This window comes from Camelus dromedarius, chromosome 10 (assembly GCF_036321535.1).
Source record: "Camelus dromedarius isolate mCamDro1 chromosome 10, mCamDro1.pat, whole genome shotgun sequence".
Classification (NCBI taxonomy): domain Eukaryota; kingdom Metazoa; phylum Chordata; class Mammalia; order Artiodactyla; family Camelidae; genus Camelus; species Camelus dromedarius.
Window position 1 is genome coordinate 34805033 of NC_087445.1, and position 25732 is coordinate 34830764.

General features: G+C 41.3%; 1 protein-coding gene across 4 annotated transcripts in view; it reads right to left on the reverse strand.

The window, feature by feature from the left end:
- Positions 1-25732, reverse strand: part of DOCK8 (dedicator of cytokinesis 8) — a 223457-nt gene that overhangs the window by 33151 nt on the left and 164574 nt on the right. For all 4 annotated transcript variants that reach the window (XM_031449810.2, XM_031449809.2, XM_031449812.2 and 1 more), the window contains 7 exons: positions 23281-23376; positions 18350-18499; positions 16538-16651; positions 12087-12242; positions 9857-9996; positions 4720-4889; positions 1267-1412 (listed from right to left, as the gene is read on the reverse strand). In XM_031449810.2, the coding sequence (XP_031305670.1) occupies positions 1267-1412; positions 4720-4889; positions 9857-9996; positions 12087-12242; positions 16538-16651; positions 18350-18499; positions 23281-23376 (972 nt within the window). The remainder of the gene's footprint in view (positions 1-1266; positions 1413-4719; positions 4890-9856; positions 9997-12086; positions 12243-16537; positions 16652-18349; positions 18500-23280; positions 23377-25732) is intronic.

Here is a 25732-nt window from a genome sequence, read left to right on the forward strand (position 1 = left end):
CTTCCTAGGCTGGGGATCTGTTTCCAGGAACCCTGCCTCCCCGCGGCAGGGGAAGCTGTGTTCTTTGAGCTGGGCTGCTTGGCAAAGGGGCTTGCCTGAGGCAGCATTCTAACCAGTCACTCAGCCATGGTCACTGTGGGCAGCCTCTGTTTCTGGAACAGTGTGGTCTGGTGGTTTGCCGTGGGGACCTTAACCACGTCATCCCTCCCCCAATCTCAATCTCAGTGATACACAGGGGCTTCTAAGCTGCTAAGATCTTCAAGTATTTCTCCTTCACCTAGAGACAGCAGGTCTGGACGTATAGCCTTGAACTTCCCTGGCTGGGTTCCTGAAATACCCTGACTGTTCAAGATTTAGCTTCTTTGTCACAGAGTCCAAAGTAGCACACCATATTTATTAAACTGTTGGATGAGTGATGTCAACTCTCCAACGTCTTTTCTCTTTTTTACTTCTCTGCTCTTCAGCTTTCATGGGGGTGTATGAGGGACGGGGGGATTTGTGCAGGAGGGAAGAGGAGAAAGTCACCTAGCAAAGCAGAGTGAGGTCTATATGCTGCCTTCCCAGGAAAGAACCAGGTCGAGATCTCTGCACATGGGAACACCACACTGAAATGCAAAGTTAAATGAAGCTGGAGGAGGCAGTGCTGTCTTGACAAAGGGATTGCCAGAGCTCAGCAAGGAACAGAGGTGGATCCCACCTCCAGTGAAGCAGGGGCTATATTCCCGGAGGAGCCCCTCTTCAAGCCCACAGAATCTGTGTAAAAAGACAGAGCCAAACAATCCTGCTTAGGCTCCCTGGGGAGCTAGAAAGGCTGAAGACACACCCTACCAAGTGACCAGCCCCCTTCAATCTTCTTTTTTGAGGCAGACACAGAATGAATAACAAACACATAGAATGAACACTGCTGAAGCCTCCCACCTGAGGGAGCCTTGGTTTGAGCCCCTTTGCAGTGATCCTAGATTTCCCATGTTCAAGTTTCTTCGTTTTCTGAGCTTTGAACTTACCACCATTGAAACTGTCTGAATTTGAGCTGTGAGTCTCTTGCTGTTGCCAGAATCCTGTCTGACTGTGCACTGCCTCAACTGTGCCATCTCCCTTCTCAACTGCTAGCCTCATGATGCGTCTTTCCAGCATCAAGCAATGAGGCAGAACGCTCACTGTCTACTCTAGGTTGGGTTCTGGTAGATGAATATAAGAACAAGCCTACTGGAGGATGGGAAAAGGCACAAAATAAAAAACAGACAAGAGAAAAGTGCCCCAACATACCAGGGAAGACAGCATTGTTCCACTTGTCTTCAGATTAAAGTGGTTCCCAGCTATGGCCAGTGCCACATTCTGGTTAATTGCACTGGTCCCTTCTTGTTCTTCATCTGAGCCATTGGCACGACCTTTTCCACTACGGGCATCTGCGGCTGCAATTAAAATTTTATTGGTTTTAGCACATGATCCAAAAATCGTGCTCCTTGGTATTTACCCAAAGGAGTTGAAAACTTATGTCCACACAAAAATCTGCACATGGATGCTTATAACAGCTTTATGCACAACTGCCAAAACTTGGAAGCAACCAAGATGTCCTTCAGTAGGTGAATGGATAAATAAACTATGGCACATCCAGACAACTGAATATTATTCAATGTTAAAAAGAAATAAGCTATTAAGCCATGAAAAGACATGGAGGAAACTTAAATGCATATTACTAAGTGAAAGAAGCCGATCTGAAAAGGTTTCATATTGTATGATTCCAACTATATGACATTCTGGAAAGGCAAAACTATGGAGACAGTAAGAAGTTCAGTGTTTGCCAGGGGTTGGGGGAAGGAGGGATTTATAGGCAGAGCCCAGGAGAATTCTAGGGCAGAGAAACTAATTAGCACGATACTACAATGATGGACACGTATCATTACACATTTGTCCAAACCCTTAGAATGTAGGCCTCCAAGAGTAAACCCTAATGTACAGTATCAACTTCGGGTGATTATGTTGTCTCAGCGGAGGTTTATCTATTGTAACAAGTGCACCACCCTGGTGGTGGATGTTGAAAACGGAGGAGGCTATGCATGAGTGGGGGTAAGGGGTAAATGGCAAACCTCTGTACTTTCCTCTCAGTTTTGCTGTAAACCCAAAATTGCTTTTTAAAAAGTCTTACGAAAAAAATCCTTCACGCCATCAAAAATGAAAAGACAGTATTTCCCTATGTTTCCTATCCACTACCTCCTGTGTGACTGATACGTAGTTACTAAGGTCAGCACAGTAATGTTAAACCTGAGATTTGGCATTATTTATCTCTTACCATCTATAGGAAAAAGCAGCCTAATGAAAGAGGCAAAATGTCCAGCACAAGATTAGGCTGGAAATTAATTTTTTAATTGTGAGAAAAATTTCAGAGCTTTCATAACACTTTCCTGTAATATGATGTTTTTACAATATTCATATATTTTAAACAAATGACCAAATAGAAAGGAACCTACAGTTACAAAATTAAACAAATACCTTAGAGAATAACAAGCTCCTATCACAAATTCAGCAGTAATTTATTAAATTTTGAATGTTTAAAATGAATGCTAATTTATTGTATCTATGTATTATAGATGTACCTGTATTTATATATAGATCTATATGTATGTAAACAAAATAAGGGTCCACCATTTAAAAGGCTGGTTTTTAAGACCATGATCAATCACATACACAGAAAGTATCTGTCTAAGCAGTGCTGAGAAAAGTGTGTTAAAACATGTGAGACTGACTCATTAAAAACTCGTAATTTTATTAGACCTGTCAACGTTATAGTGTTTTGACTTTCAATTTTTCAGAAAAATTAGAGTTTGAACGGTATTTTCACCTGCCAAACTTCTGAAAACAGAACTCAATTTTTAAAAATAATAATTCACTATTTTTTAAAAGCAATTGAGTTTTTAAACAAACGTTGAAATGAAGAGTATGTGGCAATCATGTTAAGAACCGATAACATTATCGGGAGGAATTTGAGGACGCATTCTCAGTTCCTCCAAATATGCATAGGGTCATGCTGATAAGAAAAAGAGGGAAGAATATAAACATTTGCTGCACAAAATGCTTTTATAGAAGATCTCTCATTTCATCTTTATCACAACCCTAAGATATAGACATCATTACCACATTTTCACAGCTGAGGAAAGGAAGCCAAGACATAAAAGGCTAAGGAACTTTTCAAAGTCACATATAGCAATAAACGGGCTGGAATCTGAATTCAGCTGTATCTTTTTAAAAAATACTATAGTCTTACTAGTTTATCAATTGAAAGATTTCATATGTAATAGATGCACTATATTACCTCTAATAATAGAATATTTTTACTGTTTTCCCACTTGTTAGATACATCATGACTATAAAATTCAGTACATTCATAAAGGAACCACAAAGCCTCAAAGACCAAGTGCTGAAAAGTTCTGACCCCAAGTGACTGATTTGGAAATTCTAATCAACACAGAAGCTTTGGATAATGTGTGCTAACATGATTCCCTGCTTCGACAAATAAGTCATAGGTCTTCAAATGAAACTTTCTTGAAACATCCAAGCAAAGTTCTAGAAATGGTCTGCAAGTCACCTGTCATGCTCTGAATTTCATCTTTAAATTTTGAAGACAATTCTGTTCTCCATTTGCCCTCCAGGCAGGCACCATCAGAGGAAGCTCTATGCATCTTAGCCTGCAAATGCTAAGCTTGCTTCCATAATTTCTTTGCCTATTTTTGGGTTCATTTTTATGAGTTAAATAATTGTCACCATAAGAATTTTAGAAATAATTTAGTCATACATAACACTTTGCATTTGGAGGAAGCAGGAAAACATGAATGGTTCCAAGATTCTGAGCATGACTGCTTGCAAGGGTGCTGGGCTCAAGTAAACACTCCTCAAGATTCTTCTTCAAGAGAGCAGCTTGGTAATTTCTAAGAGCTTCCCTTTCACTGAAGGAAAAGCAAGAACCACTCTGAAGTGGCCAAACTTGTGTGTGTGTGTGTGTGCGCACGTGCGCGTGTGTGTGTCCTATGGGGAGGGCAGGCAGACAGGACTGTCTTCTCAGGTCTCAGAGAAGCTGTTATTTTGGGGAGATGGTACTTCTATTTGTCTGCTTTCCCTAATCCACACTGTAATATGCAAACAAACTCAGGAGGTACACAAATGCCTTTTAGACAATCTATCCTTTCCTCTTGTGGCCAAGTGGGTGATACTGACTTCTAACCTTAGAATGAGCTTCTTAGTGCCAAAGGCAAAATTCTTCTGCCACGGCAGAATTTCCAATAGTGATAGACACCATGACACTTTTTCTTTCATGGAACAGGTGTTAAGGGTCATTTGAGTCTGCTTCTTTCCTTAAACACTCGTATAAGAAAAGAGAAGGAACACCTTTATTTTAAGGTGTTAGAGCAGGGATCTCCAAAGGGAGTAATTCTGTTATTATCTCACCCTTAGTGGTGTACGGCCTGTAACATTCATCACATACCAGCGGACCAATGAATGAATGAATAAAACAATTTCTAAATAGAAAATATACATACGGTTATGTGCCTTAAAAAATACATGTATACATGGGACCTATGTTAAAAAGGGTTGGAGAGCACAGGTGTGAAGAACTGCTCACATAAGTATATCAGCACTGGAGCTAGTAAGAGAAACCTCATTCTAGTGGGGCGTTTGGCAGGGGTCCTTTATCAATCCTAAGAAGGAAATAGATGGTGTCATTACCTGTAAAGTCATAGAGCTGTGGCAAAGCATCCAAAATGATACCAACCAAAGGCAGGTAGAGGGCAGCGACTCTGACCTTTACCTCTGGTTTGACACAACGCGGGTCCAGGTCGTGAGAACTGAGCAGGCTGTGGATGGCACTGACAGCTTTCCTTTGCACTTTGCTGATCCTGTTGGCACAACACAGAAAGTCAAAGGTTGTGGTGAAGGGAGGTTGACCAGAATGCTCCTAAACAATGGGGTGACAATGTGAAAACCAAAGAAAGTAGGGTGGGCGTGTACAGAATCCAGAGACAAACTGCCTGTGTTCTAGCCCTGGCTCTGCTGCTTGCATGATGTTTAAAGTTCATCAGGTTGTAGCATCACTACTCCATTCATTTTTATTGTTGAAGAATATTCCACTGCATGGACACATCACATATCAACTGATGGACATTTGGGTTGTTTCTACTTTGGGGCTAATATGAATTGTGAATGCTGCTATGAGTATCTGTGGTTATAGCTTTTATTTCTCTTGAGTATCTACCTCAGGGTAGAATTACTAGATCACATGGTGACTCTACATTTAGTCTTTAGAGGAAACACCAAACTGTTCTCTATAGTGGCTGCACCATTTTACATTCCCCCCAGCAGTGTATGAAGGTTCTATTTTTCTCTTTGCCAATACTTGTTATTATTTGTCTTTTATATTAAAGCCATCTTAGTGGGTATGAAGATGCTATGGACTGAAAGTTTGTGATCCCCTCCCCAAAATTCGTATGTTGAAACCTAATCTCCAGTGTGATTGTGTTTGGTGGTGGTGGGGGCATTGGGAGGGCTTTAGGTCATGAGAGCAGAGTCCACTTGAATGAGATTAGTGCCTTTATAAAAGAGACCCCAGAGAGCTCTTTTGCCCCCTCTGCCATGGGGGACACAGCAAGAAGATGGCCATCTATGAACTAGGGAGTGTGTCCATATCAGACACTGAATCTGCCAGCACCTTGATCTTGAATTTCCCACCCTCCAGAACTGTGAGAAATACATTCTGCAGTTTATAAGCCACCTAGTCTATGATATTGTTACAGCAGTCTAAAGGAACTAAGACAGAAGGGATATTTAACTGATTTTGATATGTTTTTAATTATGTTGAAAACCTTTTTAGTGCTTATTGGTCATATCTTTGTTGGAGAAATGTCTATTCTGATCCTTTGTCCTTTAAAAATTTGAGTTATTTGTTCTTTAATTATTGAGTTGTAAGATTTAAAAAATATATTTTAGAACCAAATCCCTTATTAGATCTATGATTTGGAAATATTTTCTCCCATTCTGTTTGTTGTCTTTTCACTTTCTTAATGATGTCCTATAAATCACAGAAGTTTTAATTTTAATGAGATCTAACTTTTTTTTTTCTCTTTTGTTGGGTGTATTTTTGGTGTCAGATCTAAGAAACTACTGCCTAATCAAATTTCATGAAGATTACCCTTATGATTTCATCTAAGAGTTTTATGATTTTAACACTTACATTTAGGTCTTTCATTCATTTTGCATTAACTTTTGTATGTGGTGTGAGATAGGGGTCCAACTTCATTCTTTTGAATGTGGATATCCAGCTTTTCCTGGGCCATTTGTTGAAAACACGATTCTTTCACCATTGAATTGTTCCAGCACTCTTGTTGAAAAATCAGTTGACTATAAGTGTGAAGATTTACTTCTAAACTCAATCCAGTTTAATTAATTTATATGTCTATTTTTATGTCAGAACCACATCATCTTGACTAATTTTGCTTTGTAGTATGTTTCGAAATTGGGAAGTGTGAATCCTCCAATCTTCTTCTTTCTCAAGATTGTTTTGGCTATATTGGGGTCTCTTAAATTTTCACATGAATTTTAGTATCAGCTTGTCAATTTCTATAAAGGCCCTCTGGAATGTTGAGATGAACTGCACTGAATCTGTAGATAATTTGGAGAGTATTGCCATCTTAACAATATTAAAATTTCTGATCCAGAAATCTGTCATGCCTTTCCATTTATTTAGATCTCATTATTTTTTTCTAAAGTGTTTTGTAGTTGTCAGTGTACAAGTCTTGTAGTTCTTTTGTTGAATTTATTCCCCCATATTTTATTCTTTTGATGCTATTTTAAGTGGAATTGTTTTTCTTAATTTCATATTGTTCATCACAAGCATATAGAAATACAATTAATTTTTGTGTATTGGTCTTGTACCTTGCAACCTTGCTGAACTCATTTATTACCTTTAATAATTTTTAGTGGGTCCTTTGGGATTTTCCATAAACAAGTCATGTCATCTGTGAATAGAGACAGCTTTCCTTCTTCCTTTCTAATATGGATGCCTTTTATTTCATTTTCTTGTCTAACTGCCCTGGGTAGAACTTCCAGTACAATGCTGAACAGAAGAAGCAAGAGTGAATATTCTTGTCTTGCTCTTGAACTTAGAAGGAAAGTATTCAGTCTTTCACCAAAAAGTATGTTAGCTGTAGGTTTTCCATAGATGCCTTTATGAGGCTGAGGGAATTCTCATAAATTCCTACAGGGTTTAAGTGTTTTTTCAAAAAGAAGTACTGGATTTTGTCAACTGCTTTTTTATTCATCTATTGAGATGACTGAGTGGGTTTGTCCTTTATTCTATTCATATAATGTATTATATCAGTTGATTTTCAGATGCTAAACCAATCTTGCATTCCTGGGATAAATCCTAGTTAGCCACTGTATAGAATCCTTTTAATATGTTGTTGGGTGCAGTCTGCTGGTATTTTGTTGAGGATATTTACATCTATATTCATACTGGTTTGCAGTTTTCTTGTGATATCATTGTCTGCTTTTACCATCAGGGTAATGCTGGCCTCATAGAATGAGTTGGGACGAATTCTCTCCTCTTCTTTTTTTGGAAGAGTGTGTGAAGGATTGGAATTAATTCTTCTTTAAGAATCTGGTAGCATAACTCAAAGATGCTAGATAATCTTTCCACATGCTTGAAAATCACTATGGATTTAATGATGTGTGGACATCTGGGGACACCCTCAGGCAAAGGGGGAGGGGCGGTTCCAGAGAGATCCCTTAGAAACTAGAGCTATGGCTCCTTTTAGGAGTTCAGGTATGAGATGAGTCCCACTGGCCCTGCACCTCAGATGGGCAGGTGTTGGTGAGTCTATTAATTGCCTTGGCAGCAAAAGGAAGTACTAATCAAGAGGAAGCGTTGTTAAAACATAAGATGTTTCGGAGGTTTTTGCCCACATGGTAAAGTCTGTGACAGTATTTATAATGATTCTCCAGGAGGGTAACTGACAACTCAGCAATCGGGGATAACTGTTGCCAAAGGAGTGACGCTCTTAATTAGTTATGCTCTGGGAGGTAGAAAAGATACCGTGTGTGTGTGTGTGTGTGTGTGTGTGTGTCTGAAAAACATACCTAGGTGATTCAACATGATTACATGATGACCTCTGAACATCCTCTATTGCTAGTAAAATAAAAGCAACAATTTTATAAGGAATCAAAACAGACGTCAAGGCTGTTTCCCTAGACGTATCACCAGAAGTGAAATGGAAAGCAGAAACCACTGCTTATGTGAGTACTGAAGAGTACTTTCAGAAATCCTGTAAACAAGTGTTACTCAAGGACAATTAAGACAGAGTGTGTGTGTCTGTGTGTGTGTGAAGGCAATTTTCTTTGTGCACAAGCCTCCTTCCCAGCACCTTCCCAGCATATGTATCAGGGCGCTTTGTGTGGAAGTTTATGTTATAGGGTAGAATGTTCTATTGAGAAAATTGAGACAGATTTATTTAGGGTTGAGAAAAGAAGATGAAATTGAAGCCTTGGAAAATGAAGCTCTCTAAGGATAGACTCGACACCCGAATTTCTGGAAGGAGGCAGAATTCAGAGCTAAGAAGATGAGATTCCCACACTGACCTACAAGGAGACAGAGACCTAACACTCATTAGGCGAGATCAGTATGGGCAAAGTGCTGAGCACACGTTTGTCATCAAAGTTACACAAATTTGTGTTCCTGTAATTGTTTCCAAAAGGGTGGCCCTGTTTTCTTCACAAAATTATAAGCACTTTGAGAGAACTTGAGAACTTCCGATTAAATGAGAATCTATAATATACAGCAACGCTGCCACTAAGCAGCATGCTCTATTCCAAAAACTTCTTCAGCAGAGTAAGGAAGAACGCAGGTGTCCCGGGCAGTGGGATGACGTGGTGCAGGAGGGTGGGCCCACGGGAGAGACTCAGGAGACCGTGGCTCTAGATTAGGCTCTGCTGTGTAACTTTGGGCAGGTTCCTTCAATTCTGTGGGCCTAATCTGAACACCAAAACGACTGAACCTAAATTGTTTTCCAATTCTCATAATACTTGGATTTGAGGCCCTGAATGGTGAGCTCTATGGGCACAGGGTATTTTGTCAGTTTTGTGCATTGATATATCTCTGATATATTCCGACACTCAACTGTGTCTGCCCCATGGTAGGCATTCAGTAACTGTTGAACAGAATGTATAGTATTTTGGAAGGCCTGTCTGCTTCTGTCCAGTCGGGTCTGATCCTATGGGCTTATGCAGCAGAGGGAAAGCAGGAAAGAAAAAAAGTCCCTGTTCACTGACTTCAAGTCTAGATATTGCCACTTGCCCGTGGGTGATCAGGTTTGTAAGTGGTGAAAGAATTTGTAAGTCCTGGACCTGTGGCATCTCTCTTAGACTGGGAAGGTCTTTTTGCAAGAAACCTAATCTGGACATGGGGCAACTACCTTCTCATCAGTGGCTGCTTCCTCTGTCAGCTTTGAGCCAAGTGGCATCTATCTTGCTGCTGCCTCCGTATGCACACCAATCACCCAGGGACGTACTTTAAAAACAGCTTTGTTTCAAAGGAGTTCACTTATCAAGCATCCCTGGGAAACCTGCTATAGTAGAACTGGCAAGTTCTTCTCAGTGAATAAGTGGTTGAAAAGAGCTGTTTCATGGTTTTCTCCCCTTCCCCCTGCCTTTCCACTTTCCTATAGCAGCATTTTCCCAAAACATGGCTGCTTTCACTCTTCGGAACTGGTGAATGGTAGCATTTTTTGTCAAGCAAAAGAGGTTGGACCGCAAACTTTAGTAAGGACCATACGTTTTTTGGCTCCATGTTCTATTTTAAATGTCTAAAACGTACCCTTCCCCTTCGGCGTCCAAGGCGGCAGCCAGTTCAGTAAAGAGAAGCCCGGTGAGGAAGTGTTGCTGGCGGTACTCCGGTGTCAGGTCAAACATGCTGGCAATCTTCTGGTCCTGGAAACTGGAGCAGGAGCTGGAGTTCTACAGAAATGTAAGGAGCAGTTCTATGAGTAACGAGAACTGGAATTAAAAACATGAAGGCTAGTATTTACTGAACACGTGCTGCCACCGAGCTCCGTATGCACTGTACAGGGAAGCAGGTACCACTCATGTCCCCACGTGACAGATGAAGAAACCAAGACTTAGAACGTTCATGCTGCTTTCCTGGCAAAGAAGATTAAAATCCTAGGATCACATTTGGGTAAGGAAGATGGGGACTGTATCCAAAGCTATGGCTGTGAGCAGGCGATTCCTTTGTAATAAACTGCCACCTTTATTTAAGGCTCCTGTCACACTTCAGAATGTGGCTTACACACACTGTCTGAATTTTGCTGGCCTGGAAACTAGAAGTGGCGTCAGGCAGGGAAATGTCAGATTAACCAGTCCTAGGCAATTCCTGAGTTCTTATCTTGGGGACATACTTTGTATTTCACTGAGAGAATCTCAGATGTCTCTTGAAAGCCTTTTCAGTTTGATGAGGCTGCCGTTGGAAGGGAAATGTGGGAGAGGGCCCGGGGCAGAGCAGGCACATCTGGAATGGCTGCTTGTGAGTCAGCTCTTTCCCCGTTCCCAGGAAGGTGGTCATGGAGTGCACATCTGGATCATGTGTTTTGGCATGAATAGCTAAGACTTTTTAAAAAAACTTACTAAGATGAGCCTTCTCCTTTGTCTAGTATCAAGGAATATGCATCAGAAATACACCCTAAGAGGAATAAATCTTGCCTGCTGCTCTGAGCTACCGATTGGTTCTCTAGAAGTGGAATGTGACTATAAAACAGCATTTCTTTAGTTTTTCTAGAGGCCACTAGTCCCCTGAATAATCGATGGAAGGGAAAAAAGAGATTTCCAGAATCCAATCATTTTGGTAATCACTGTTTGTCATAGTGTTTCTCCCACTTCCTCTCCCACCCCGTGGGCATTTATAATTCATACGAGCAAGTTAAAGACTCTTGGATGGACTACTGCAAAGAAAACTGTTAATACAGGATTTCCAAAATGGAAATGTCTTTGGAATTCTGTATTTGCATAATACCAGTTAACATCCAGTAGAATCTGGGGCCCACTGAACCTAACCTGCAAACACTGTTCTCCATGTCAGTCAAAGCCTTGTCTCTAAATATTAATACAAGTGTCACTCTTCTCGGCTGATCAAGAACAAGAGTTGTTAGAAATCACTCTATAAAACAGAACATTTGATTAGTTTATAATGAGATTTTTTTTTTCATGTTTCAAGAGCTAAGTTATCTGGAATATGATTCCAGGTGGAATCATCTTGGGCTGAATTCCATTCTATGACAGAATCAGCAGAAAGTTCTAGGATCATTCAAAGATGTAAGATCCATGTTAAAAACTACTATGGGGGTGGGTAGGAATAAACTAGGTGTTTGCGATTAGCAGATACACACTACTATATACACAATAGATAAACAACACGGTCCTACTGTATAGCAGAGGGAACTATATTCAATAGCTTGTACTAACCTATAATGAAACCAAATATATATATAAAAATATAAATATATGTGTAAGTATATATATATATCTCTGAAGCACTATGCTGTACACCAGAAACTAACACAACAATGTAAATCAACTATATGTCAATAAAAAAGATAAAACACCAAAAAAAGAACACCCTACTATTAGACCATTTTGGAATCAATGTAAAGGAACCTACAATTTCATAAATTTTAAGGTGTTGGGATTTAGGAAAAGGGAAGCGAGCAAAGGAGACTGTCAAGCTAAAGTGGGAAGATGACTGTCAGACAAAGGAAGACCTGTGACTTGTCTATAAGTTAAATGGTCTTTACAGCGCATGTGGGTTTCTTGCTCTGCTTGGCCTCAGCTGGGACCCTTGAGCTGAGGAAGAAAACAATCACTTAGCTTGTAAATGATTAGCAAGATGGCACAGCTTTGGGTAGTGTGCTTACGTGTTTGTCTGGATCGACTGGTCTGGTGTGAACATCTCGATGCTTCTTCTAATTAAGAAGACCAATCTTAACAGGAATAAATGGCTAAGTGAAGCTAATTAAGTGAAATAGCTTAAACAAAATTTTCAGTTAGTTGATTACCTGGGAGGATATGGAGGGGCAGGGAGATGCTGGAGCAGTATCGGCATTCATAAAGAAGAGGTTCAGATTGAGGTAATGTTCGTGGCTGCAGAGGATTCTCAGGAACTCCAGCCTCATGGAAATGAGCGTTGGGAGGTTGTTGAGCTTGGCTGACAGCTGAGAAGAAAGATGAGAAGAAGAAAGAGGTGTTTACTATAAGGTGAATGGGGTTGAAGTGGACAGGCACAGAAATATCCCTTCTCCCCAGATGAAGGCAGTCAATCTAATAAAAACGAATAGGACAGTGCAGCAGACAGCAAACGGCATTACAGGGAGGTAATGTTTTCATCTGTTACTATTCCCATTAATGATTCTAGCCTAACAGCTGTCCAAGATGAAGATGCCTGCCGGACCCCCACCCTTGTCAAATCTCTAATACTACGGCAAGCCTGTGCTGAAAATAATCTGGAGGCATGTTTTCAGTGTAACATAATATAATTAGTTTTACAAAAACCCCACTGAGTCTGAGAAACTAAATGAAAGGAGTTGACCCCACATGGGGCCACACAAAACTAATGGAATATGACTGGGTGACTTTAATGCCACAAGTGTTCTTTTGTGGTTTCTAATTAAAGGCCCCACTGGGAAGTTCTCAAACCAGTTCCCTAGATAAGGCATTGAATTACTTAGAAAAATATGTACTCCTTGCAAAAAAGCCAAAGAGTTTGCCCCAGAGTGGTAGAGGAAGTGGAGGGGAAAGAAAGAGAAAGCTAGAAGAGTTTTCCGGGAAAATCTTCCTTTAAATAAACAAGCCCTGAAATAAGCAATGAAAAGCTGACAAAGGTGACAGTCTGGAAGAGATCTCTTGCTTCTCTCAGGTAAGTTGACAGTTGAAGGACCCAGGTTCTATGGGCCATGACTCAGAGGCAGCATCTCTGAAGGCAAAGTTGGGAAAGGAGGGTCCTGATGGACTTTCTGCCTCTCAATGTGTCATCATAAACACTCTGCCACCCCAGCACAGGAAACCGAGCATCTCATCCTTGCAAACGGATGTGCCTCCTCTTCATGCACTTCAAGAGCAATTTTATAAACTATATAATTTAAATGAGCACGTATTTTCAGCCATTTTAGGAGAAGCCATTGTGTTGTGGCATTTTGTCTACAGAATCACTCTGTACTTAGACATTTACTTGAAACACATGAATACTATTATGTAAAAAATAAAATACATGAATTCTGTGTAAGAATAGTTACCAGAACCCTTACTCTTATCAATGTGCATTACTGGCTGATTTTTGACCAACAGGATCAGCAGCAAATTGAAATGATTAGAACCTGGACTTAATGTCCATCACTTAATAGCCACTCACAAAAAGTTACTGGGTCAAGCCAACTATCAGAACTTGAAAGCACAAGATATTTGCATCTGAAAGAAGGCCACACTGGCTGTCTTTCATAGATTCCTTGAAACTTTATTAAAGATAGAAATTTCAAAAATAATTTTAGTGGTGTTTTAAGGTGCAGTTTAAGGTGCATCCTTTCCAAAGGTCAGGACCCACAGCAGAAGCCTCAGCGGCCCTACCCAAGGGAAAGGGATAGGTGCTAACTTAGTGGCTCATTGAAAGTGACACAGAACAACTAAAACACTAGATTTGTCTATTGTTAGTGACTAGTCATAAATGGCTAAGATAATGCTCACGGTCACAAAATCTAGAAACGATAGAAAACATGACAAAATGTTTGAATTAGGTTATGCAAATCAGAGGACTTTGGAAGATCTGAACTTGCCTCAGGTAACAATGTTCACATTGTGTCTAGATAGCTGGGACCAATAAGTTAAATCACCATTGGGGTCAGTGGTCTTTTTAGGCCTGTGTGCTATTAGTTGTGCTAAGCAATGTCCATGAATGTCACAGGCAGACACAGAGCATAGAATCAGAACGTGAAAGCCTGTAGAAATCTAGTCCAACCTTGGCTTTTTGAAGGCTAGGAAGCTACTTCCCCCAAATGCTGAAGCTTCATTAAACACAGAGGTGTTTAAGGACAACATTGGGATTAGAACGTAGGTCTCTGGATTCCTAACCTAAGGTTCTTTGGCAGCTGAGACAGGACAGAGAGAGAAAAGGAGGGATAAATTAGAAGTATACTCAAAAGAAAGGAAAATATTAAAAAGAGAAAAGAAAGGAAAGAGAAAAAAATAAAAACGTGTATTTGCAGGGCAAGCAGATATCTCCTTTTGATTATTTTATTTGTATTTTGGTAATAAAAACTGCCTCTATGTGAGCAGTGACAAAGGTTCTGTTCTCTCTTTGACCAAACTCTCGTCAAACTGCTCTGAGCTCCTTTTCAAATAGGCTTGGCCTTGGGCACTCCTTAAGAGCCCAGTTTTGACAAGGATCCTGCTAAATCAGTTAAGCCAGAATCCGCCACCCTTGACATCTGATCACTCTTGAGATCGGACCAAATTCCTCATCCCTCACCATCCCCTAGGTGGTATCTGATCACCCTGGCCTGCCTTCAGCAAGAATCCTGTTAGGTTCATTTTGCCAGAATTCTCCCTTTACCCCAGATGTTTCCTTAGCAATTTTTCACTCACTGACCGTTTCTACCTTGTTCCTTGGCTATAAATTGGCATTTTTCCTGTCACATTCAGAGTCAAACTCAATCTTTCTCCCCTACCGAAAAACCCAAAGCAGTGGTCCCTATAGATATCATGATTGCCCTGAATAAAGTCTGCCTTACAGTTTAACAAGTGTCATGGATAAATTTGTTCTTTAACAGAAGTTAACCCAGGCCTATAGTAGAGTTCTAGTTTCGCCTTTCCATATATCCAACTTCAAGTTTTGAAATTAATTTGAAGTTAATTTATATTTGCAAACCATCTAGTGATTTGTCATCAAAAACACCTGAGAGGGATGGCAAAAAATGGTATATTCCTCCACCACTCTGTTCTGGAGGAACCGGGACAGAAGATCCATGTGGGATCAGGAGGTCAGGCTGCACAAGGCGTTGGTGCTCTGGGACTTCTGATGTTTCTTTAGGGTTCCCTTTTTATAAGTCCTTATTAGGAATCTCTTTAGGAAAGTCATGGTCTTTTGGTGGGGGAGGGGAGAGACTTATTTTACAAATGAGGAAATGAGGCCAATAGAAGTTGAATGACTTATAGGTCATTAAGGGATTAACCATGGAGAGCCAGGCAGGCCTAGTAGAACAGAGTGATTAATCCACTGAACCTTGAGTTAGGCAGACAAGGCTCTTTCTTCCCTGGAAAAGTTACATAACTCCTCTAAACATCAGCTTTACCATCTGCAAAATGTTGACAATAATATCTTGCAAGGATCAAACGATACCATTTCTATAAAGTGCATAACACAGTGCTTTGTGCATAGGAAGAAACCAGTGGTGGTGATGGCGGTGACAGAGGTAGAGGTGGTGAGGGGGGTGGAGGTGGTGAGTGATGACACTGGTGGCAGTGAGGACAATGGTGGCGGGTGGTGATGACAGTGGCAGTGATAGTGGTAATAGTGGCTAAAGCAGGACTCTGGAAGGAAAGGAGTAGCAACAGTAATGACTGCTACTTATACTTCTATTTTGGGGATAGTTTGAGGAGGACAGTGAACAAAAGAATTCCATCTGAAAATCTGGGGAGGTGGCACTGATAAGATGCCATGGACTATAAAATACAGTCACCCTCTATAGCCACAGTTTCTGTATCTGTGGGTACAACCAACTGAGGGTTGAAAATATTCAGGAAAAATAATTCCAGTAAGTCCCAAAAAGCTAAACTTGAATCTGCACTGGCAACTATTTACATAGAATTTATACTGTATTGACAACTATTCACATCAAGTTTATATTCTATTAGCTATTATAAGTAATCCAGAGGTGATTTAAAGTATACGGGAGGATATGCATAAGTTATATGCAAATACTGTGACATTTTATTTAAGAGGCTGGAGCATCCATGAATTTCGGTGTCCGTGGAGGAGCTGGGGAGGGATCCTGGAACCAATCCTCTGCAGACACCACAGGACGACAGTATTTGCTTTGTGCTCAGAGAAATTGTCTCTTTGACTGATTTTCATCAGGGTTCCTTAATGTCAGAATTTCACAACTGCAATTTAATCACCCTAATATGTGAAAAGGGGCCCCATACTTTGAATGCTACAGTCATGTAATTTCTGTTAAATGTTAAATTTAGGAAAGCAGCTCATCTCACTAACAAATTTCAGTTCCCACAGAGTAACTTGTTGGCCCTTCTGTGCTGGGTTGGTAAATCCACGCAAACCAGTGTGTCTGTGATGTCCACGCTACAAAACAAATGACGTGGAGAATGTACCACAAAACCCAGAATGTACAAGAGTTAAGCTGTCTAACTTGGCAGTGAATAAGTGAACGTGTCACGGCAGAGAGTGACACGCTGATGGGAAGGAAGCAGGAACTGTGCACGGTTGTGTCGAGGGAAAACTCACCTGGTTGCAATAATGTTTGATGAGGTTAAATACAAAGCCACGATCCATGAGTGAGAGAAGGTCATACAAGAAGAAAGCCAGGCTGATGTTCATCTTTTCCGCCTGTTCAGTTTCCTCAAAAACAAACACACAAAAACCCACGTCATTTGGTGGGAAACTCTGGTCATAAACTCCCAGGTCCCTGCTGGGAAAGCTGGGAGAGGTGGGTCCTATGTTTTCAGCCAGCGCCCCTTTGGGAGATACTGAGCAAAGCAGGCAACCCTGTAAAATGGCAGCAAATGTAATTCAAAACTTCCTTCATGCCCTGAGTGCTAAACTGAATTAAGTAATTCCTTATCTACTGCTATTATTTAGGTACACTTCCTTCCAGGCTTTTTTCCTAATGCGTATTTTTCTGTATATAATTGAGCTCATTCTCTATATAAAATAGGGTCCTGAATTTATGCATTCAACATTATGTTGCAAACATTTTTCTTCACTCTGGTTTCTCATATTTATCATATTGCTCTTCTATAATTTATTTGTTTCTGATAACTACTGTTTTGGCAAAAGTAACTTGAAATGTATTCAATATCTTCAATGAGACAGATTGTTAATTTGTAAGGATTGTTGCAGAAAACCTAATCAGGATGAAAGAATCAGTTTTAACCTAAGGATTTTTTTTTCTCCAATTAGACAGCATTCCCAGCCTAAGAGAGGTCAGAGTCATACACGGTAGAGTGAACTCTTGCATGAATTGAGGCCAGAGTTTTGTTTTTATTACTTCTCAGTGCTCATATTTATGAGGGATTTTACAGCACTTCAGAGCAATCGGGGGTTCACTTTTTCATGTTTATGTCTTTTATTCTCAGAATGATAAATAAGTTTGCTCTGACAATATTGAAAATATGATTTGAAAATATTTTCCTCTTGTTAGGATGTGCATGCAGTTTGCAAATTCAGGCCAAGCTGACTAGCCACTGGCACGGCTATGGAGACCCGATAAAGAAGTTTCTATGGTTACCACGGAGTGGCAAGTCCTCATGCTCTCAGCATCCTCCACATGGGCCACTTCTGGACAGTTTATGTAACTGAGTATTCTGGGCTTGGAATCTTCAGTCTTGGTTTTGCTGCTAGCTGTGTGACTTTTGGAAAATTTATCAGCCTCCTCACTCTGCCTCATTTTTCATGCTGCCAAAATGAACGTACCATTGCCGCTCTCACAGTTTGCCAAGAGAAATAACCAAATTGAATTTTTTTCTCTCGAATACATGGTAGTATACCAACTCTTCATAATGATAAATGTATTAATTAACAATGATCACTGCTGACTCAAATTTTATAGTTACCTTTCAGAATTTTGCTTTATTTCCTTTTACATATTTTTAACTTTCTATTTTGAAATAATTTCAAATTTACAGAAAAGGTGCAAGAATAGTAAAAAGAACTCCTATATAACTTTACCTAGATTCATCAATACTTGACATTTTGCTACATTTGCTTTATCACTCTTCATATAGAATTTTTTTTCTGAACCATTTGAGAGTAGGTTGCAAATATTCCCATTTACCCCATAGTACTTCAGAGTGTATTTCCTAAGAACAAAAATATTCTCTCTCATATCTACATTGATGCAATAATTTAAACTATTGCAAACCATTATAATTTCTTGATAGCCACCCCCTTGCCCCACCCCAGGCCCCCATCTAATGCGTAACACACTGTATTTAGTTACATTTTAATTACTGTCTTAATTATTGTTTCTTTGATTATGCAAATAACATATGCCTAATGTAAAAATTTATGAAGTAAAGAGTTGAAGGACACAGTTACCTTCTGAGGTTTTACTAAAAGGGCTGCAATCTCCGAGGTGACCACATTAACAATAGTAGTTATGTCATCTTTGAAACGGTCAGAAAAGCGAGTCCTCCGAAAATTGTCCCGTTTGTCCATATTATGTACATACTGGGCCATGCTTTTTACCTACAGAGAAGATAGGGGAAATGTCAACATGGTGACTGGGGACCTGTTTGTATGCTGTGGAAAAGGGGAAAAGCCTGGAAGAAAAGCTCACTAACAATGGACTTTCTAACACTTTATCTGTGCTGGTGGTGGCCCAAGCAGGCGCTGGACTGAAAAATGCTCCTGACACGTGGATGGTTACCATGGCGGCAGGAGGTGGGAAGGGTGTCCTCTTCTTGACCCCAAGTCAGAGGGCTTCCTTCTTGCTGCTGACAAAGCCAGGGAGCTCAGTTCTTTAGCTCAGAGTCATAAGACTCCCCTGCTCTTAACTGGGAAGGCAGCACCCCCACGACCAATGAGGTACCTCCCTATCGTGGCACACAACACATTACAGAAAAAGGAGCTGTTTATGAGACTGGTTTTGACGTGAACTGAAGTCATTTCTGTCCCTGAAACTACAGCAAAGAGAAATGTTCCTCATGTGTCAAGTTTCAAGTTGAATGGGGAGAATAGTTCTTCTAGAAACAATTCTACAGTACGCCAGCTGGAAACTTAACCACTATTTGGAACATTGCCTCTCGGAGAAATTATGTTTTGAGGTTTATACGACTAACTTGCCAAGTATACATATTTATCTATCTATCATTATTATATATAGATATGTAAGTATATGTAGTTTAAATAAAAACTTGTATGTCCATCACTGATTGTATTATGACTAGTACAACACCGGCTCAATGCTGACCACAATTTTAAGTCAAGATCATGCTTATTTTTTGGACTTCTTTCTGGGCCAGTAGATTTGTGGGTCAATACAGCTCCCTTGGATACAGTCTGAGGTTGTGTCTTCTCCTTGTTGGAAGTTGCTCAGAGCTGTTAGTAAGTCTGATGGGAAAGACTGGGAGAGCTTGTGGTTGGAGGGCCTACTCTTTCCATCAATACGTCCATGATAGTCTGAGAGTCACTGCAAAGCGAAATGGCTCTAGGAGTTAAACTACATTTGTTTAAAGGCGACCCCTTAGATCAGGGCAGGAAGAAGAAGGGACAAAGACAGTGTGTGGGAAAATGATTTCACTCCCAAGTGCTACATGGGAGAACTTTTATGCACTAATAGCAGATTTCTGTTTCTGAGACTGCAGGGCTGGCAATTTTCTTTAGCACTGAGACAAAAAGAGATTAAAAAAAATAGGTATTAACAGCAACATTTACAATAGACATGGAAGTAACCTAAATGTCCACTGACAGATGACTAGACAAAGAAGATGCAGTATATATACACAATGGAATATTACTCAGTCATAAAAATGAAATAATGACATTTGCAACCACACAAATGGACCTAGAGATGATCACACTAGGTGAAGTTAGTCAGACAGATAAAGACAAATATCATATGTATCACTTACATGTTGAATCTAAAAAAATGATACAAATGAACTTATTTACAAAACAGAAAGAGACTCACAGACATAGAAAACTAACCAGAGGGGAAAGGATGGGGGAGGGATAAATTAGGACTTTGGGATTAGCATATACAAACTACTATATATAAAACAGATAAACAACAAGGTCCTACTGTAGAGCGTAGGGAACTATATTCAATATCTCATAATAAACTATAATGAAAAAGAATATATATATGTATAACTGAATTGCTATGCTGTACACTAGAAACTAACATAACATTGTAAATCAACTATACTCCAACAAAAAAGAGGTAAATTAAGAAGCAAAAACAGAAAGGCTTTATGGGTTTCCTATCTTCAGATAATGCCACAGCCAGCTTGAGGAAGACTTACGATCATAAAATCCCGACGCCCAGTGTAAGAACCGCAGTTTCTCTTCACTGTGGAGTCCCTCTTGGCTCAGGAAACACAGACGTGTCTGTACCCAACAGTCCCACGCACTTGGTGGGGGACTCAAATGAGAGGTGGGGAATGGACCCGGTTTTTGTCTGACAAAGTGCTTCTCTCACTGAGGTCCTAACAAAGGATGGAAGATGGAGGCCCCTCTGTTTTGGGCTACCTGCTCCTGATTCCCTGTCTAACCCACCCCAGCACCGGGCTTTTAGAACCCACTGTTGTATTCTGCTCCTGCCAGCTGAGTTTGGCCCTCCCACAACCAAATAATTCTCACAATACCGTATTTCCAACTAATGGCCTCTTGCCAGACTGTTAGCAACTTGCCGGCTACTGTGTCCTTTGCATCTCCAGAGAGGGACATCCAGTAGAAATAAAAGTGGATCTTGGGCCCATTATTTGTAGGGTGGGATAAGGCCTCCACACTGGCCTCTGTGACCCATTCAAAGCAGGGGTCCCAAGCAACCCTTGGTGTAGAACTTTATGTCCTGGGTAAATTAGGTCACCATTGATCTCTGGGTCCCCAAAGTCTGGCTCAGCAATTTCCAGAAGCATGGGGATTTATTCATTAGCAAGTGTGAAATCTGCCCAAGGACTGTGTTCAACCACTCTGATGCCAAAGTGGCTGTTCATTAGCACATGGTCATCAATACAACTAAAGGGTGTTAAATCGCCCAGGTTGTTGGCTAAGCCCAAGGAGGCTGTAGTTCCTTTCTCTTCAAGTTTCTTGGGGAAAAAATTGTTTTGGTTTTGGAACAACTTCCTGGGCATCTGTAAGGCAAATGACCAAGCAACGCATGGAGGACTGGGCGCCCTGTCTGAGCCTGAGATCAGTTTCTTTGCAAAGTTCTGGCTGGGGCTGATAGTTTCCACTGGCCTCCACTCCAGCCCCCAGCTCCCTTTCTTGCCTTTCTCCATCTATCTCTGAGCCCCAGGAAGCTGATCTCTATGGACTACATAACCCAGACTCCTTGAAACTGGGCTTCTGGTAGCAGGCGGCCAATAAGGGGCACCAGCAGGGGACCAATGGGCGGGAGGAGAGTGGTCTGGGTACACATCCACTCCACTGCCCTCATCCCTGCTGCAGCTTGCTTCTGGCAGTAGCAGTGTTTCTCTAAGATACCAGCTCCTGTCACATGGACCTTCTTATCTGCCTCAGCTTTCTCTCGGCCTCAGTTACACTGATCCATACCCTTGCTTCTTCAGAGTTAGGAGAGAGAAAGACTTCCAGCACCTCCTGCTCCCTGGGTGCCTCACCAACCCTTTTCTGCTCCTGTAACCCTGCCCTTAACCTGGGCAGAGTACCTCTGTACGTGCTTTTCAGTTAACCCTATTGAGCAATGCCAACACTGTCCTGCCAGGACCCTGACAGACTTAGCTTATAACCTTCAGAGCCCTGGATCACGGGTGTCTTGGGTGATCTGCATGTTAACCAACGCCCTCCAAGCGCTCGTATCAGTAGGACTTTGTTTCCGACTTCTGCATCTGTTTACCATAAGGGACTTCTAGAGGGAAGGAGGGCTCTCAGCTTTAGCTTTTGCTTTCTCTCCTGGGCCTACAGAATCCCAGTAAATAAATGTGCAACATCAAAAGCAATTTTCACCTTTTCCATGGTTCTTAGCTCCCTGCAGTTAGGGGCAGTGAAGTGGTACTGACCTGGAGACTCCTCCTCACGGCCTCCACCCTTCCTCCAACCCCATCTGTAAATTGGGGGTGATGGAAAGCTCCTGCTTGGAGGTTGTCTGAGGATCCAATGAGACAGTGCTTACAACGGTGCCTGGCACATACAGAGTAAGACGCACAGTACATTTTAGATGTTATTATTTTCCTCCCTCTGGAATGCCAACTGTTACTGGGCTTATATGAAGGACAGAGTCACCAGTGTATCTGCAGAGAATGCCAACTGCCTTTAACACAGAGCTCTGAAATGCCATGAGGAGCCACTAGGCCTAGTGATGCTGAGTTCACTCCGACTAGGAATGAAATAATAATTGCGGCACTGCACTAAAGCTGCATTTGGAATACAGAAGTCTTGCGTGTTCGTGCGTTAGGCTAAGAAAATGTTCTGTAACTGTAAGCTTCCAAGGAGAAGCAAAATGGCAGAGGAATAGCACCTGGACTAGAGCATTGTGGAACTGACGCTCTGCCCTTCTGTGGCTGAGCGCGCTGGGCAAATCCTTACTTAGCCTCAGGGTCCCATGTGCGCACTGGGGATAACTGCTCAGGATAGTGCTTATAACACATAATTAATAAATAGGCCTTGGCATCTTCAAAGAACCAAACTGGAAACATTGTGGCTGAATGAAGGGGGGACAGAGCCTAAGAGAAGGTTAGGGATGAAGGGAAACAGAGTCAAACAAGGGCTTTTTAGACCATGATAAAATGTGTGCTTTGCGGGGGCGGGGGGGTGGTATAGCTCAGTGGTAGAGTGCATGCCTAGCATGCACAAGGTCCTAGGATCAATCCCCATACCTCTATCAAAAAAAAAAAAAAAAAAAAAGTAAACCTAATTACCTCCCACCCAGGAAAATTTTTTTAAAAAAGTGATTTTTTTCCAATACCCTGAAAATCACAGAAGGGTTTTAAAGAGGGGAGTGTCATTATCTGCCCTATGCAGACTGGATGCGCAGAGGGCAAAAATGAATGCAGGCAGGCAAAGAGGCAGTGATTGTAGAGCTGGTGACTGCTTGGCCAGGCGGGGTGAAGTGAAGATGGCAGGAAGCTGCAGGCAGGGGCAGATTTCCCAGGTAGAATTAGTAAGATTCGGAGGAAGATGGGTGAAGAGGTGAGGGAGAGTTAAAATTTAAGGAATGATCCTAGGTTTTCTGCAGGAGCAGCTCAGTAGATAAAATGTCATTTCCTAATCTGGGAAACCTCACTGCCTGTCTGCAAGGTGCTTCTGGTGCTCTGTGGAGTCTAGGTAGGCACATGCGAGAATCTCACCAGAAGCTCAAAGAAGAACCAGGAGTACTTGAAGGCTGTTTCTTTCACCATTCCAGTGCTGACCACCATCTGCAGGGCAAGCTCCTCATGGAAATGCTGAACAACAAACACAAAAACATCACACTTATGTAATGCAGTCTGTACTAACTGCTTTATTCACCAACCCCAATTATAATAGCTTGTGAGTGCTGATGCATGCATCCTAGATGTCTTAGAGTACAGCGGATGGCAAGCCCAATGCTGAAATAATCTGAGGCTGGAGGGCAGTTTAAGTAGGTAGTAACTTCCTGGAGAACTAGGTTTGACGGGATGTCCTCAGCAGGGGAGTGAACCTGCATTCTACTGGGGACGCAATCCTGGGTGGCAGTCAGAACTGGGACAGTCTGTTACTTCCCTTCCAGATCCTGCCATAAACTCCATGTGACCATGTGTAAGCCATTCATTCCTCTCCTTATCCTCTGTTTTCTCATCGATAAACTCTGTTGGTAGCAGTGGTTCTCAAACTTAAATGTGCATCAGAATCCCCTGGAGGGCTCATTAAGAAACTGGTTGCTGGGGGGAGGGTACAGCTCAGTGGTAGAGTGCATGCTTAGCATGCACGAGGTCTTGGGGTCAATCCCCAGAACCTCCATTAAAATAAATAAATAAGTAAACTTAATCCACACCACACCCCCCCAAAAAGGGAAAAGAAACAGATTGCTGAGCCTACTCCCAGAGTCTCAGATTTAGCAGTTCTGGGGTGGGACCTGAGAATTTGCATTTTTAAGAAGTTCACAAGTGATGCTGACACTGCTGGTGCAGGGAGCTATTTCAACTCCCTTCCCTTCCAGACGAACAAGTTTTGTTTTTATAATCCCACTATGGCTTTGTGGGAAACGTGAAGGGTTGGGTTTATGAGTGGATCATCTGCATTAAAAGGCACAGCGGTAGCAGCTTGAACTCACCCAGCTCCTAAACCTCTATGCCCCAGGGTTGTCAGATGCTTGAAAAGCTTCTCAGTTCCACTTTGCATCTACACTTCCCATCTATACTTCCCATGAAGTCATCTGACTGCTCATCTGACTGCAAACATAGCAGACAGTGATTTTTACACCTTTTGCATCTTCCCCATTCCCTAGTTTGTCTGGATACTTGTTAATGCTCTTGACAACAGCTTTAATGGGGAACAAGTTTAAGACCAAAGGTAGGGTGATCAACTCATCTGTTTGCCTGAGTCTGTTGTGGACAAAAACAATGTCACCTGCCATTTCAGTAAACAAATGTGACCCACCATCAAGCCATCAGCCACTGTAGCCGACTGACTGACAGTGCACCCCGAGGGGAATTCAGGATGGAGAAAACAGGATATTGGCCCTAGACAGTTAAGATGCATATCTAAGGAATAATTTCAGTGAGCCCAGACTCTCGCATCTTCCCATACATTGAAAAGCACTAAAATCATTAACTTGAGATGTCTGTTTTTCGTGACTGGCAGTAGTCTTTTGATGTTCAATCATGTTTTTCTTTCAGCAAAAACTCCCATATATCCTAGCTCCTCCCTTACCTCTCTGGAACAGTCCCTCAGAGCTATTTGAGAGGTTAATTCCCAGGCTATAGCTCTTAGTAATGTCCTTAAATAAAATATAATTCTCAACTTTAGGTTGGGCTTTTTTTTTCATCAACACTGTCCTGACCTTAAAATGGAAAGTCCTGCATCCCAAGGCAAACCGGGATGTTGGTCACCCTAATTGATGGCAAAAATGATGTCGGGGCATTTTCTGTGGATTTCATTCATCTTACAACCATATAACCTAGAATAAATACAGCTGAACTCATTTTTTATTGCTCAGTGGGTAAGAAAGCTGAAACTACTTATACTCTAGAGTACTGGCGTATATTAAGTTTTAAAGTCAATACCCAAAGTGAAAATTAATTAGAGCAAAGCTGACCTTTCACAAACCTTAAAATTACCCATACTGTACAGTAGGCATGCAACACAACATACTGATTCTTCTATACAGGAAAATCTGACAGTTACTCAGCTAAACTAAAGGGAGACAAATGGGAAAAATCTCTATGCAGATGCCTGAGTATCCTATTTGCATCTCCAGACAGTTAATCGGGACAAATGGAGAATGCTGAAGTATTTCAGCTTATCGTTAGTGCCATCTCATTATGTTAGGTGAGTCAAATCTCTATAATCTTAATACACATTAACATGTTTCTGTGCTGTTGTGAGACTTAAGGGACACTCTCCCACTTGGGAGATGTGCAGGGCTGCATGTTAATCTAGCAGGTGGTTTAAGCTTGCCCGTGATGTCACCTGGCTACACCCAGATCCTCCCACTGTAGGAAAGACATGCTTCACCGGCTTCAAAGGTAACCTCTAGAAAATAGGTCAGTTTGACTGCCAGAGTCTTATGGCAAGAGGAGATTAGAGGAGGATAAGCCACTTCTTAAAGTAATTTATGTT